The sequence below is a fragment of the Astatotilapia calliptera genome, chromosome 7 (genome assembly GCF_964374335.1).
Source record: "Astatotilapia calliptera chromosome 7, fAstCal68.1, whole genome shotgun sequence".
NCBI classification, from domain to species: Eukaryota; Metazoa; Chordata; class Actinopteri; order Cichliformes; family Cichlidae; genus Astatotilapia; species Astatotilapia calliptera.
The window spans coordinates 34,588,843-34,606,151 of NC_137428.1; the positions used below are offsets into that span (position 1 = coordinate 34,588,843).

Below are 17,309 nucleotides of genomic sequence, written 5' to 3' on the forward strand. Positions count from 1 at the left end.
CTGCAGTAAGATAAGAGGACTTTTTCCAAGAACATCCATCCATCCATCTACTTTCATAACTGCTTATCCAGCATATTATATATGGTACAGCAGTTGTGTCTGTTTACATAGGTGTTTCCCTGCACAGAGTCTAAAGACAGGGATTTTCAAAATCCATGCACTGGTGCTTACATGCAGTCTTCCAAAAAAAAAAAACAGCATATAGCTGTCATGAATGAGATTATACATAGGTTAAACACTGCTTGGTTGAAAAATGGTCCGGGACAGGCATAAAACAAACCCACCAAAGATCGAAACATACAGTGCAAGAAGCACAGATGGATGCTGAACGGGACACTTTTTAAAAAATTGTTTTATGGTTATATTTCTTCTCTATTAATGGATATTTGTGCAGAATGCAGAATCTAAAGGACAGGGACGAGATTTATTTGTACTGGAAGCTTTATGGTCTCTGTTTGTAGGCACGTTTGACTGGGCTTTGGCTCCCTGCAGGTGAGCAGTCCATATGGATCGCAGAAGAGGAAAACGATTGCCAAAATCCTGTCTTGTATAAACACTGGCTGCTTTCTGATGACAGTTTAGATTTCTGTCAACTAAAAAGTCATGGAGACAATTTTACTTTATCCATTTTAGTAGATTAAATAAATAAAAAGAAGTGTATGCATTTATTTATTTTCCCTAGTTGGGATTTTAAAACACAAAGAGAGGGGAAAAAAGTCAGTACACAAAAAGCCCCAAAGAAATACAATGAAATGAGTCAAGGCCGAGGTTCAGCACTTTCACAGACAGCGACTGCTGCAAGACTCGCTGACATTCACCTTGTGTGGTTAATGGAAGCTACGTATAGATAACAAACCTCAAAACAGAAAATTTTAATTCAGAACCACATAGACAAACGTTAATTTGTTTGAATAATGGTTCAAACTAGCTAATTTAATTTTTGGATTGTGCAAGTTAGTGTCATATCTTTGGCAAGCTTTTTAGTGTTGATCACCATCTATCCACAAGCACTAGACAACAAAGCCATGCAACTTAAAGAATCCTGAATTAAATTTAATGGGAGATTTCAGTAGCAAAGCAAAGCAATGGTGGGGTTCTTTGTTTTGTTTTTTTACACTTTGTGATTGATCATAAACTATTTGTTTAAGACAGAAGATTGACTCTTCTTTTCTGTCCTCTCTCTGCAGCCATCAAGGTCAACTGTCATGGCTCCTGTGGGGTCTCCAACACAGCAAACAGCACAGCATATAATGTGGAGGAACAGTACTTAAACAGCACGCTGTCTGTTGCCGAGAAAGGTAAATCAATATTTTCACACTCTGATAGGTTATCACACTTCTAGAGAGGTTAAAAACCATTGGCATACACTTGCTCTTTTTTCTAGGCAGCTGTTGCTCATTATTTGTATGTGCACTCTATGAAAAAACTTAATATGCTTCTTAGATCTGCACGACAGTAAGACCAAACCTGTATCTTGAAAGCAGTGGACATACTGCAGGGGTGGCTCACTGGTTCAGCAGGTTCCCATGTACCTTATTGTTGAAATGCAGTGACCCAGGTTTGAGGCTGACCTTCAGCCCTTTGCTGTGTGTCCTCCCCTGCTCATTCTACTCTTTTCTGTCTGCTTTTCAATGCAAAACTGTCAAATAAAGGCAAAAAAGCCCCAAAATAAATCATCATTTAAAAAAAGAATATACTCCAAGTCAAAAAAACAACAACAACACTGATATGATCATTAGAGTATGTGAACTTTGCATCTTTCTTTGCTGATGACAGATTTATCTCCCAACCTATATCCCAACAAATATCAGAACCTCCTTGTCATGGCACAACTGTAAGACTTGACTCACGGCGACTGGCTTTTTACCCCATTCAGTTTAATGAAAATCTGCTGGAATAGAGCTAATGTTACAGTGGCCTTCAGAGGTTTTTGCTTTCCTCTAACAGGGGAAAAGAATTTGACCGATCGACTAGTTTAAGAGTGGGAAAACAGTCAAAACTGCACCCAGTCCAGTGGTTGAGCTTGTAGATTGTATAAATATTGCTCACATATTTAAAGCCATTTTAAACAGTTGATCACATTGTTTAGAAATCATCTTTTTCCCCTGTAGGCTGACATGCATGCACCTGTGCACAACGTGATTACACATTTTTATGTTCAAGCGATTATATGTTCATTTAGTGTGACACAACCAACATAACTTGGGTCATTTTTAGTAGATCAAAGTCATTCTCTGTCATTTTCCTTTTATTGTTCATCTTCACATCAGAGAGCGAGAATGAGACACTGTCGTCTGTAATCTCAGCATCAGATCCTTGGGTAGCAAGAATGTATGTTTGTGTGAAAGTGTAAGCTAGTCCTGCTCAGCAAAAAATTATAGGTGTCAAAAGTGCTTTCTACTGAGAATACAATCAAAATTGTCTTTGAGATCATTCCAGACAACGTAAAAGTTATTTTCTGCAGATATGCATACAGATGGCTTTGAAATTTTTGCCTTGTCTTTGGTGTGCCTCGGGCACAACCCTAGTTTTTGCAGCCTAATGAAGAGTTACTCAGAGTAACAGTCCCCTGAAGCCTGTCTCCTCTCTGAGGTGAGACATAGCCAATCAGAGTCAAGAAGCACTGATGAGACTGTTGGAGAGCCCCCACAGAGAGCAGGTTAGAGTATTTTTCTCCCCTGAGTGTCTCTGTACCAACATGCTGTGCTGCACTGTGCTGTTCCTCCTGCCTACGGAAATAAGAGCTTACAAGACCTTCTTTTGCGAGTACGATCTTCCATCTTTTGTATGTGTTGCAGCCCATAAACAGAAGGTGAAATGTGCCACGCATGCATGAAATCTGTTGTAAATGCAAATCACACTGTGGGACACAATGGCAGGCATTAGAGCATGCAGTCCATGCTGGTTAAAACAGCAAACAGTTCAATGTTTAACTCTCAGGGCTGCGTTCTTCAGCGCATGATAGAAACTTCAGCCACACAATGCTGGAGAGTAGATTTAGTCAAGTACTTTACTTAAATATAGTATTCAGGTGCTTGCTATGCTACTTCATACTTTTTCAACATTTCAGATTGAAGAGTTGTATTTTCAGTATTTCTTGGATTTTTTTATTTTTATTTTATTTCACTATATAGGTAAAAAAAAAAAAAAAAAAGGCAAAGATCAGAGGAACATGGCCAGACTTGCTAGACCATTGTTGTGTTGTGTTTGTGTCGCATACAAGTGATGTCACAGGACTTTCGGACTGCCTTGCTGTAACGACCCCGTTCATATTGAGGTGGCACTCAATTGTAATGGAAGACTAACTAACAGAGTTGAGTCAAGCCGCTAGGTGCTAGTGGAAAAGAGGCATTAGAACCAAATGAACCGAGTTTGAAACTGAGTGCTGCTGGCCATGTCCATCGCTTTATACCATACCATACCACCTTTATTTATAAAGCACTTTAACATAAAACCAGAGTTCACAAAGTGCTGTACATGCTAAAAGCATAAGTAAAGAAAATTAAAATGAGATAAGATAAAATAAATAACTAAAAAACTAAAATAAATTGAAACATGTCAAAACAAATTGAGTCAAGAGAGAAGAGGCCTGCCTAACATGCAAGGGTAGATCATTCCACAACTTTGGAGCAACTACAGCAAAAGCACGATCACCTTTAGATTTATACTTAGTTTTTGGTACCTTAAGGAGCTGCTGATTAGCGGACCTAAGGGAACGGGGAGGTGTATATGGTTGTAGTAGCTCCGAGAGGTGGGGGGGGGCAGGCCATTAAGAGATTTAAAAGCAAATAAGAGAATTTTAAAAACAATCCTAAAATGTACAGGTAGCCAGTGGAGTGAAATTAAAATTGGGGTAATGTGCTCAAACTTTTTTGTTCCAGTTAAAAGACGTGCTGCAGCATTTTGCACAACCTGCAGGCGCCTAATGGACGCATCACTAACCCCAAAATAAAGTGCGTTACAATAATCCAGCCTAGAAGTAACAAAGGCATGGATTACTGTCTCAAAATGCTGTTTCGATAAGATAGGCTTTATTTTGGCTAATTCCCTCAAATGAAAAAAGCTAGATCTTACAACAGCTCTGACCTGGCTTTCAAGTTTAAGATTTGCCTCTATTTTAACTCCCAGATTAGTGATGACTGGTTTAACATACTGTGCCAGTGAACCAAGATCTATAATAGTGGCCTCAGAAGCGCCACCAAAATGGCGCAGACTGTACCCTTCCTTTAATGAATGCTATCATCACAATAAATACACCATGTCACAAGGTTCACATCATGATTAAGTGCTTTTTTTCTGTTTTTATTTTGTTGACTACAGTCAAATGGCCTCCACAGTCACCAGATCTCAATCCAATCCAGCACCTTTGGGATCTGGTGGAATGGGTCATTTGCTTTATTGTGCAGCCAACAAGTGTGCAGTCTGTTATCATGTGAAAGTCGAATAAAATCTGTGAGGAATGGGTCCAGCATCGTGTCTATACCATGAAGGATTAAAGCTGCTCTTAGGGCAAAAGGCAGTCTACCTATTAGCAAGGTGTACATAATAAAGTGGCTAAATGGTAAATAGCCTGTATTTATATAGCGCTTTACTAGTCCCTAAGTACCCCAAAGCGCTTTACACTACATTCAGTCATCCACCCATTCACACACACATTCACACACTGGTGATGGCAAGCTACATAGTAGCCACAGCTGCCCTGGGGTGCACTGACAGAGGCGAGGCTGCCGGACACTGGCGCCACCGGGCCCTCTGACCACCACCAGTAGGCAACGGGTGAAGTGTCTTGCCCAAGGACACAACGACCGAGACTGTCGGAGCCGGGGCTCGAACCTGCAACCTTCCGATTACAAGACGAACTGTCAACTCCTGAGCCACGATCGCCCCCACTTCTAATTAAAGTGACAAGATATACGTTTTATTAACTTTATAGACACAAATAATGAGAGGCAGAAAGTTTGATTATCTTCAAGCAGACCGAAGTTTCCTCTTTCCTCCATCCTCCGAATGCCTTTGGCAAAAGTCATTACCAAAAATAAAACAGGAAACAAGAAAAAGAGAAGACGAGGAAACCAACACAAACAAAACTAAAGTAGACAAATACACAGAACATTAAATGGTAAATGGCCTGTATTTATATAGCGCTTTACTAGTCCCTAAGGACCCCAAAGCGCTTTACATATCCAGTCATCCACCCATTCACGCACACATTCACACACTGGTGATGGCAAGCTACATTGTAGCCACAGCCACCCTGGGGCGCACTGACAGAGGCGAGGCTGCCGGACACTGGCGCCACCGGGCCCTCTGACCACCACCAGTAGGCAACGGGTGAAGTGTCTTGCCCAAGGACACAACGACCGAGACTGTCCAAGCCGGGGCTCGAACCGGCAACCTTCCGATTACAAGGCGAACTCCCAACTCTTGAGCCACGATCGCCCCACATTAAAAACAAGAGAAAATAATAATAATTTTAAAAAAAAAAGAAACAGACTGTGGCCATTTTTTGTTTTCGCCTGTGTGAGAAAAATCACACGTACTGTTCGTCAGCTGTCAGGCAGGGCGTTTCTGGGAGGTGAAAATTAAGTCGAACAGGAATCTTGAAATGTTTGTGCAGACACAAACATGAGCACACCCACTTCACCCATTAACATAGCAGCTTTGATGTTGTAAGAAAGAAAAATATATACATACAGCACTGTGAGAAAGTGTTTTCTGCCTTCCTGATTTCTCTTTTTAACATTAGTCAGACTTTAAATTTTCAAATCATGAAACAAATTCGTTTATTAATAACAAACATAATCTGAGTCAATACAAAATGCAGTTTTTAAATTTTGATTTATTTTTAAAAGGAAAAGGTTATCTAAACACGCATATCCTAAGTGAAAAAGTCATAAGAGAAAAAGTAATTGCCCCATAAACCTAATAATTGGCTGTGCCGCCCTTGGGAAAAGGAACTGTAATCAAGCATCTATGATAAATGGCAACAAATGTTTCACTTTGAATTGTTTTAATTCAGTTTTAATTCAGCCACATTGGAGAGTTTTTGTAAGAGCTGCATGGACAGCCTGTTTGCGGTCATGCCAAAGCACCTCGATTAGATTTAGGCTCAGACTTTGAGTCGGCCACTCCAAAATCTTCATTGTGGATTTGTTTTTCTTTTTGGTGCCATTCAGAGGTGCACTTGCTGATGTGTTTTGGATCATTGTCCTGCTGCATAACACAGGTGGTGTTGACTAGGGCTGGGTATCGTCACTGATTTCTAGAATCGATTCAATTCCGATTCACAAGGTCCCGAATCGATTCGATCCACGATTCGATTTAATTCGATTCGATTCGATTTAAATCTGGGAAATTTTGACAGTCAGAGATATAATTCAGATCAGGACATTTACATATTTTTGTATCTATAAAAAGGAAGCTGACACTCTCAAGACTTTATCCAAGGTGTGAGCATCACAGCAGATGCCTTTGTGTCAAAGTAGCTGAAGATAAAACACAGAAAAACATGTAGGTGATTTTCCTGGCCTGGGATTTTATAAAAATATTCTGCAGTACATCAAAAACGAAAGAAAACCATTAATTAATCAACATTACCTCTGACGTTACAGCGGTTTTATTAGAGACATGGCTAAGCATTTTGCATTTTGAATAATTTTAAAAAGTTTCAATTTGTTCAGTATTGAACAGCAGAAATGAGGTTTTCTTTTCGGAAGAATGTAAAAGGGGAAAAAACAGCGGCCGACAGCGCTGTAAGCAACAGTAGACTTGTGTAACAAGCAAGCGAATAATGAAGAAAGCGAAACTGTTCGAGAGAGAGGGGGAGGGAGAGAGAGAGAGCTGCGCATCGCAATGGAAGCAAAACAGTAAAAGAGTGAATTCATGACGATGCTTATGTGAAGCATTTGGATCTTCTTTTGCTGCTGATTCGGTCAATATTGTTTGGAGAGAGATCAAACTAACAGCTTTAGAATCAGCGCATAAAGGGCGTGAACACAAAGCGCGGACCCGGATCAGCGAGCTGTCGGCTTTCAGCCCCGACTGTGAGAAAGGCGACATCTAACTGATTCTGATCCGCGGGTCGCGCTGTGTGTTTAAGTCTATGTGAAGAATCCCTGTACCTGCTCTCATTTACTGTTTGGTGGTTCTTGAAATTTTGTGAGATGTCACCAGAGATTCTGGCATTTCGGACAAAATAAATTTATATAAAAAAATCGATTCAGGATTTTAATGAATCGATTTTACGTTATCCAAGCCAGAATCGATTTTAATCGATGAATCGATTATAAAAACCCACCCCTAGTGTTGACCTTCAACTGATAGTTGGACGTTCTAGTTGGACGTGCATTTTGCTATTTATCGTACTGTTTATTTTAATCTTTGTGTACAGCGCTTTGTGACTACCTGTCTATGAAAAGCGCTTAATAAATAAACTTTACTTACTTACTTACTTCAGGATTTTCTGGTAGAGAGCAGAGTTCATGAAGTAGACCCAGACCACTACGAAAACTTTCTCAAAGGCTTTGGGGTCATCAAGATGATTTTGGTAAATGTGGGATGAGGTTTAGAGGTACAGCTGAAGAGGAACAGCTGTAATGAGTCTGTATTATTGTTTAACTTGATTTAAAAAAAAGAATATCTAATTTTATTGCCTTGAACCTCTGAATTTATTATTATTGTATAAACAAGATTTGTCTCTGAGTTCTTTGCATTTCATGCAGTGGTGCTTATGAGTACATGAGGAAAGTCAATACGGTTTGAAGTGTATTATTAGAAAGCGTTTTCACTATAACTACGCACCGACCAAATAAATTCCTTTCAAATTATTAAATATTTTCTAACAGAAGGTTCTTGTTCTTTGAAGTGAAGACTCAGGCCTTCTGGCAAATATGTGATAGTAAAAGTTATTTTGTCATGTCGCCCAAATTCCTGGAGTTTAGTGTTTCACATTTTATTTAATTTATCCAGTGTGTGACCCTGGGCTATCTGTACCAGCGTGGTCCTCCAGTTAAAGAAATTGCTGTGAGATGAAGACCATCAGTTCTCACACTGGCACAGTCAGATATTACTCTGACTCCTTAACAGAGAGCTGCGAGGTTAAAAATGTTTTAATGTAGTGGTCTTGCATGCAAACATTCTTCCGTAGATCATTATTACTTCTTCTATTTACAGCTTTTAGTTGTATAAAGTTTTTTTCTGCTATATTTAAGAGTTTTATTAAATGAAATGAAATTGTTTATTTACTTATTGTTGAAACTGACACCAAAACCCAGGTGCTGATTCAGTGCTAATCCCAATAACTGGGACATGAATCTGTGAGTTTTCGTTTAATGAAGGGCAGGTTTGAGGTTTTTTTGTTTAGTTTTTTTATCTTCCTCTTAATAACAGAAAGAGACGTTGAAAGCAGGAAGTTCTTTGAAGCAATAGTTAAACTTAAAGCCTTACTGTGAAACGTAAGGCACCAGAAGGAGAAGGTCATAAATAATTCATGACACACCCTCTCTCGGAGTTCCTCTTTATCTCTGCCGTTTTCCCATATCTCGCTCTCTTCCATAAAGGGTCTGGTTCGCCCCCAAGGGTCGAGCAACGGAGGGAGAGTGAGAGAGGAAGGGTGACAGAAGATCATCTCTCTCTCACAAACACACACACACACACACACACACTCTACAAAGCAAGCGACCCTCGCTGTGGCTGGTTGATAATGTGGTATGCCACAGATGCTTGGCGGTTAGGGGAGTGAAGACCGCTTACATCAGCAGCTCTTCATGGACACTGACTTTAAAAAGTGAGAGCTTCATATTTAGAACACGTTTAGGACAAAGCCACGTGGAAGTTTTTTAATAGTATTATTTACTAATACTGGCATTTCTGCAAAGACAATATTTCTTCTTCATTAGGTTTATAAATGTGTTACTAAAAAGGCACTGTTTGTGCCAAAAACCCTTCTAGTGTTGTTTTAAACTTTAAAAAACTTTGATTTCTACAGTGAGTAATCCAAGGTAGTAGCAGCAACAGTAGTTCTGTATTTTCAAAAGAGACTGCTTATCCCACTGTCAGTTTATGTCTTTGGTCTGTGCTGCCATTTATGCATCAAGGCTGTTTTGGTGTTTGTGTTGTAGACACATTTGCATTCTTTGTAAAAGCATAAAGTAAAAGGATTTTTGATGTTAAAATGCCAAAAAATACATTCGGAAAAAAATGGTCTAGAAATTATTGACCGGGTTACTCAAAGAAAATCCACAAACCTTTATGTAGGAAGTTTAATACCAGAACTGTTTTCTTTCTGCTGTCTACACCTGCTAACTAAAACATGAGTGCATCTTAGCAATGTCTCTTTTTAGTTATCATGACTTGTTTGCCTAGTTTTAGTGTTACCCAAAACAAAAAACCTGGAAGCTTCATACTGAGATCATCTAGATGAATAATTAAAGCTAAAAATATATATATTTCCTTATAAAGTATCCTTGTAAGGTCATCTGAAAAATATCAAAATATTTGTGAGCCTCTGGGCTGTGTCGGGGAGAATTGGTGGCTCTTAGGTGACACTAAAAGCAAAATATTATCTTTTTTTTTCTTTTATTGTGTCCTTGACTACACAGACTGTGTGAACCACATGAAATAGTCACAGTTCAGGTCTGTGTAGTCATCCTAGTATCTCGCACAACATGGGGCTTGATCAAAATATCGATGAACAAATATATTTATTTTCATTTATCCAACCTTTATTTAACCAAAAAGAGCAAATAATGAAGTTGATTAAAACAAAAACTGGTATTGAACAAAAATACAGTAAACTAGAATAAACACAGGGTTCAGGATTATCACTGATCTGGGGCCAGTAAAAACCTATATTGAGGCAAGTTGATTGGCCCATTTGGAGCCTCACTTTATAATCTCTTTATGATAATAGGTCCTGCTAGGTTTTAATAGCAGAATGAATGTTTGTTATTATTATTATAAGGTTAAATAATGATAATCATTGATGTTGTTCCTCATTTGTGACTTTTAAAGAGTCTTTTATTCTTTCACTCGTGTGGTCCTGGCCCAGTTTGCATGCAGTGTGTGCACTGCAGTGTTAAGACTGACTGTTTCTATTAGCAGTAAACAGGACTGAGTGATAAGCACACACACGCATACACACACACAGTCTGAGCACTTTCCCTCAGGAAACGTAGACTGAAGGGGAAAATGTTGTGCCCGTCCCTAATGAGGTGGGACATGTTGCTATCTGTAGTAATTTAATTGGGCTGCCAGCTCATCTACAGAATTAATAAGCTGGTTGACTCAAGGTGCTCTCAGTGTGATGGGGACATAAAGGCGATTTTTGTTTCCTTATGATCTAGTTATTAGTTTTAACTGAGCTTGTAAAGTAAACGGTGCATGTGATGATGGCCCATGTGAAAAATAAGTTTGAACTCAATCAGAATTTCTTTCTAGCTGATTTCTTTTATAGAATTTCTTTCTAGCTACAGGCAACAGTTGTGCGATTTGTTAAATTATGGGTAACTTGTCTTCAGGCTAATAAGATGAGATGCACTTTGACATGTTTATTTTACTACACTTTGGTTTTTAGGTTATTCAAAATTGTCAAACTCTGATTTTTTTTTTTTGTGCAAAAGACAAAAAACCCTAGAGGCGTCTCTCTTCTGTGTGTTCTCTTCTGTAAAATTTATTATAGTGACGCCGATCAGGCACAATGTTTTCACCACTGACAGGTAAAGTTAATAGCACTGATTATCTCTTCATTATGTCGCTGGTTAGTGGGTAGGATATATAATGGAGCAAAGGAGATATTCTGTCCTAAAAGCAGGAAAAATGGAAAATTGTAAGGATTTTAGCGAGTTTGACAAAAGGCCAAATTGGAGACGACTGGGTCAGAGCATCCCCTCAACTGCAGCTTTTGTGGGGTGTTCCTGCGGTGCACTGGTCAGTATCTATCAAAACTGGTTCAAGGAAGCAGCAGTGGTGAACCAGCAACAGGCTGATGGGCGGCCCAGGCTCAGTGATGCACAGACGAGCTATTGTAGCTCAAATTTGGCTCTGATGACAGGTGTCAGAATACACAGTGCATACAGGCCTGAACTGGCGACTGAAGAAGACTTGGATGAACAGCTTTCTGAGACCTGAGATCAACTTTCCCTCAACTTTCAGGCAACTGTTTGAACAGCTACCAGTGAGACCACAAGATACTGCTGATTGACACAGTGCCTGGTGGTAAATACATTGGAGCGTTGCCTAGACAACTAGACAGAGCGAAGCAACAATTTTCAACTTTATGTGGATTTATGTGTCGTTCTGATTTCTGCTGTAGAAAATCATGCAAATTTATTTAAATCTCATGCCTCATTTGCTTATTTAAACATGAAAAACGTGAGAAAAGTAGAGATGGGAAAAATAATTAATATTGTCTGCCTTTTAATATAAATCTTTCTTTGCGTGGGATTCTGATTATACCAGTAACTAACAGATGAGACTGGATATTCTCTTTCTTTTCCATACTGTCAACAAACCCCATGTCAAGGCCAAAATCAACAAAGAAGTAATCATTCTAATGAGCTTTCCTGTGCAGGCCAGGAGCTTTTATCTGCATTTCCTTTGCGCCACGGAGCTCCATTGTTGTCCAAAAACAAATAAAAAAAGACATCAGTGAATCCCGCTGTTCCACAGTCGATTACATTTTCCTTCATTACAGTAAACATGCGCTGTAGTTCATCTTCAGCCACTCTCACTTGCGCCATCTGGCTGTAAGCACCAGTTTACCAAATGTGTACCTCTCCCAGCAGGTTTCAGGTGAGAGTTGAACTTCACTGAGGGGGAAAAAAAAGTTTATGGTCTTGGACTAGGCTTAAACCATTTCTGGAAAACTGACCCTTTATATGATTGAGTTTGAATAACATTTATTTATTGTATTTATTTAAACCAGAGATAAAAGTTCGTGAGGATAAAGCTCAGGGCTGTGGCTTTTGTTTTAGGAATTTGCTAGCTATAAAAAAAACAAACACGGAGCATTCTTATCTTAGCTTCAATCCAAACGGTCATACTTGTCACACTGATGCTGGCCTGCAGATGTGATGGGATGGAAGGAAAAGGCTTGGCTTTGATTGCTGCCGCCTCGCCAAGCCTTTAAATGATTGCTGAGAGAACCTCGAACCTTGCCACTTGTGTCACCCAGCAGTTTATCACTTCTTATTATTAACCATTAATAGTCTAAGTCACTAGAAAAGATAATTGTAATCGTCTCAGCTAAAGCCTGTTTTGTCTCAGAAACCTCATCCTGCTGGGAAAGCAGGTGAGCCCAGCCAGCACGCCGTGTCCTTAAATTAAAAGTTAATGAAAGAATATGGACATAAATTATGAGATTTTACAGCACATTCACTTTAATTTGCAGTTTTTTCTGTCTACTAATTTTACTATAATGATTTTAGCATATGTATATTTATTAGTATGTGCCTCTCTCCTCCTTAATGGATCTATTAAAATCTGTGTTTTGAGAAAAGCGTCATTATAAATGTAAACCTTTTTTTTTTTTTTACAGGTGTCCTTCGAGTGGGCGAACACAGTTTCCCGTTCCAGTTTGTTATTCCAGGTGAGTGAAACGTCATTCTTCTGTGTGCCCAGCACCGCCTCACTTCCCGTAACAAGTTTTCTTAGATTTGTTTTATCACCCATCTAGGTCAGTTCAGCGAAGGGTGCATGCTGATGCAGGTGTGATAACCCCTGTCGACAAAGCAGTTAAGGTCCAGTTTGTGTGTAGGCGAATGGAAAAACATTACGTAATCAGTGTTTAAAGATTTAGGAGTGGTACGCCATTTCCTGATACTTTTATTGCTACTAAAAGTTTTTTTTTTTTTTGCTCATGATAGATAACAAAATTGCAGTGTGTAAATAACCCTAAAGATCAGCTGAACATTCTTGGCACCTGTAAGGCCACACATTGTGCAATCTGTCTGGTATCTTACACCCTCTCTGAGGCACAGGCTGACACACAAAGGGGGGTAGCCGGGGGTTATTTTTAGTTCCCTCTCCTTTTGTGCAGTCACTGTTTAATTGGGCTTCATGCCTCCGTGCTTTGTCCTCCCCTCCTTTCAGCCCACCAGTCTTGAGAACATCAGTGAAGGGCATGTTAAATATCAGGCAGAGAGGTGGCTAACTGAAGGATAAAGAAGCTCCTGCTGCCCCCTGCTGGTACCTCAGAGAGGCTAACAAACCCTAAAATGAACAGTGTGATCCTTAAGAGTTTTTATGGTAAAAAAGAGTCTACCTGAATTGTAACATGTGGTTTAAAAATTGAGCATTTATCATAATATCTTAGCAAGTTTTCTTTGTTATTCTTTTCAAAGTTTCTCTAATAGTCACAAAAGACATCATAATAAAAATGAATCTTCCGCGAAAACAGTGTCACCAATAATCAAAATACATACATGACAGTTGGTGAGGAGGCTTATTTTTGCAAATTTTTGGCACTACACACTCTTAAGGGCAAATGGAGTCTCCAGCTTATACAAAATGCTCTGTTTCACACAGTTTTTCTTCTACTCTTGGCTCTGAAAATCATAAAAGAGATGGGATCTTAAAGCTATTCAAACCTGTTTTAGAGGGACATGCAATTAGAAGAAAGTTGGCTTAAAAGGCTGAAAAGCTCAAATGACTTGTTTAACCCTCTCGAGGCAGGCGTTGCCGATTTGCAACAGTTAAAAACCAACAACCTGATTACCCAACATACATATTTTATGAGTTTTTTTTACTCAGAAGTACCACTGCAGGACTTGGTTGTGCATTAGCAACAAAAAGTTTAATTTGAGCCTGAGAGGGTTAAATCAGCTAAGGAGCTGAACGAAGGCTCAGTGTAGGTTAAATAAGGATTATTTTGAACTGTGAGTAACACAGAGTTATAATGGGTCCACTTTAAGGTCAAAAGATGAACGGACATTGCATAAGGAGGGCTTTGACATCGCCGAGTTATTTCTAGGCTCTTATGTTTCCAGTCTATGGATTTTGTCTGCACTCCAAGGAGCAAGACAGGCTCTACAACCCTTAGCCACTTTCAGTAACCACGAGCAGCCCACTCCCCAGGGAAATTCGGCCTGATGTCAGCCAGTGATGGCTCCATTTTAGTTGCCAAGCTGTCTGCAACCAAACAACAACAATCTGCCTCTCCTGCTTAATTCTTATTGACAGCAGCAGCAGCAGCAGCAGATAGTCCCTGGAGCAGCTGGCATTAACATCTGAATGAGGATCAAGGAACACATTAGAACAGAGACTGCGCCAGGGGGCTCTGCCATTATTTTGACACCACATTAAACTCTTTTGCTGTGCGTTCTGCTTGGAAATTTATACACAGATTACTCCATGAACAGGTTTTGAACCTGTTGTTTGGGTGTTTTTTCCTCTTCACTGGATCTGAACATCTCTCCCCTTCTGTCTATCTCACTGCTGTCTCCCCAGAATTGTTATTTTTCCTCTTCTTGAATTTCCTACGCTCCTATGTTTACCCTCACAGTTTCCACTTCTTCACTGTCCTTTTCCTGAGACACATGGCCTGTCCTTTTTTCACTAAGGACACCTGCAGGAATCCATCTGAAAGCTTAGTTTAATGACATCTCCAAGGGAATGCATACAGATTTCAGCTCAGTCTCTGCCTAGGGGAAAATATCTACAAAAAATAAAGTGTAGCCACATTAATATGACATTTTCTAGAATTTCTACATTTAATTTTCCTTTTTGTCCTTCTTTTAAATTTTTTTTTAACTTAAATTTACAATTAAATGTATTGAACTTAAACTTCTTTTTTTCCTTTTTTTCAATTTAAAAGAAAGTTTTTGCTAATCCTTAATAGAAAATGCTAAAAAGAAAAAAAATTATCGAGTCGTTCGTTGAATCCCTCGCACAAATTAGTCATCGAAATATATACATTTGTATGACTTTTTAAAAAATATTTCTTGTACTTTCTATTACTGTTCTAGTACTTTTGCTTTATTGCAATAGTTCTGACTAACAGCATTGTTTTCAGTCTAATTTACTTCTTTGTTTTTCCTAACCAGAGGCAGCCATTTCCTTTGATTTGTGTCAGTCACCCAAAGGTGAAATGCTGACTCCTTAAGTACACTTTGTAAACCAGAAACAAACAAGTTTGTGGAAATGCAAAAGCAAAATGTAGAAAATACAGAAATAGATGTAGAAATAATTTCATACATTTAATGTGATGTTATTTATTGGCTGTTTCTGCCCGCCATAGTTTACAGGCCGCAATATAACAACTCATTGGTTGTATGAGAACTTGAAAATGTTAGACTTTTAATCACATAGTTTACCTGTGATCCACTTAGTCGTCACCTATGGAGACAGTTTTTGCTTTTTGGGGGGGAAATTCTGTCTTACTGAGCTTGTTAGCTTTCTTGTACGGTGAAGGTATGACCCTCTGAATTTGATGTAAGTTACAGCTTTATTGAGAAATTGATGTGGGTTGGATTGAAATTCCCAATGTCACTCATGTTTGTGTTTTCTTTCCCCACAATCTCCTGCTTAGCTGCTGTCCCAACTTCCTTTGAGGGACCCTTTGGGAAAATAGTTTACCGAGTGAAGGTGACTATTGACACGCCACGCTTCTCCAAGGACTACAAAATCCAGAAGCCCTTCTACCTACTCAACATGCTTAACCTCAATGAGGTTCCAGACATTGCTGTAAGTGCTTGATTCACATTTGTTTTCCTTCACTTTGATCTCACCTTTATTCTCTTTGATTCTTGCCCAGTGCATTTAGGACTGGATTGAAAAGAATGCTGTAATGCATTTCTTTATTTAATAAACTTTTATCTTTGTCGAAGCTTATTTGATTTCGTTGCAGAGCAGGAAAGGGTTCTCTCCCTCCTACTCATAATCAAGTCTCTTCTCCTGATGACTGTCAGTTTCCTGTTTATCCTGCAATAAAGAGTCTGCACAGCTTCTGCTAGCCAAACTTTTTAATTACTGCCAACGTACAGACAGACAGACGTTTATTCAACAACTCTGCCTCTTCAGTATCACAGTTCTGCTGTGGCCACCAAGAAGTTCAACTACCTCCTGGTGAAGTCGGGGACTGTGATGCTGAAAGTTTGCAGTGACATGAAGGGTTACATCCCCGGTCAGGTCATCAAGTTATTCACCGAGATCCACAACAAATCTGGCAAGGACACGGGGTGTGTACTGGCCAGTCTCGTACAGGTATGTTATTAAATGTAGACAGTTATATCAGTATTTCTTAACTCATCCTTGGTTCGTGTAAATCATCTTTAAGAAGGACTGAGAACTCTTAGACCTTCTATAATAATAGAATAAACCAGAATTTCCACTCAAGTAACAAATCTTTTCATGTGGACACACATAAAATTCGTTTTACCTCAGATAAAAACAGTTATCTTGATCATTTCTAGAACAGTAAGTTATCCTGCGAGCTTTCACATTAGTGGTGTGTGAAGCGGTTTGAATTTGCCATTACATCTTTTCATGCTTCTAATTGTTTGACTTTGTCACACCAGAGAGTGGCCTACAAGACTAACAAGCCTGTGGTAGACCTACGGACCATTGCAGAGGTGGAGGGAGCGAAAGTGAAGGCAGGAAAACATGCAGAGTGGAAGGAACAGATCATCGTTCCTCCACTCCCTCAGTCACAACTGACAGGCTGCAACCTTATAGACATCATCTATTTCATTCAGGTGTGTGTGTATGTGTGTGTGTTATACCAGGTTGATAGCAGTTTTGCAGGTTTAACATATGTTAGTTGAAGCTTTTCAGCTCCAGCTTTTCATTTTTCTACTTCCTTTATGCCGTCCTAATCGTTTCTGAATCAGACCACAGAGTGTTGATGGCAGCCATCTGGTGGGCTGTGAAGGTACTACACGTTAACTGTAAAAAGTCATTTAAAATAAATAATAATAAATAAATTTGACCCTAAATATTTAAATATCAAATAAAGATTCTAACTTTTCATTTTCTGAGCTATTTTTGGATCTAAGTTTGGATCTAAGTATTAGGAAATAACTAAAGTGGAGCTGCAGGTCTTATAGAGCAGTGAAGCTTTTAATGGACAGTTGACCTTAAGAAGTAAATTATCGTAGGATCCAAATGAATCAAAAAAATTCATGTGATTGTCCAAGGTGAAAGTATGAGTAGGTCACAATAGATTTTTGAAGTGGGAAGAAGTTCAGAAATTCCTCTATGATGATATTGTGATATTTTGCAAATGACCATTGCAGCTAATAGCAGATCATCTGATATTTTTTTTTCTTCCCCACTCATCATTTCAGATATTTTTTTACCATTTTCAGTGCTAC

At 39.1% G+C, this 17,309-nt stretch overlaps 1 protein-coding gene across 1 annotated transcript in view; it reads left to right on the forward strand.

Moving 5' to 3' along the window:
- arrdc1b (arrestin domain containing 1b) overlaps positions 1-17,309 on the forward strand; it is a 49,713-nt gene that overhangs the window by 26,873 nt on the left and 5,531 nt on the right. Inside the window, exons 2-6 of the mRNA XM_026174370.2 lie at positions 1,188-1,298; positions 12,536-12,586; positions 15,527-15,681; positions 16,018-16,200; positions 16,515-16,691. Of these exons, the coding sequence (XP_026030155.2) occupies positions 1,188-1,298; positions 12,536-12,586; positions 15,527-15,681; positions 16,018-16,200; positions 16,515-16,691 (677 nt within the window). The remainder of the gene's footprint in view (positions 1-1,187; positions 1,299-12,535; positions 12,587-15,526; positions 15,682-16,017; positions 16,201-16,514; positions 16,692-17,309) is intronic.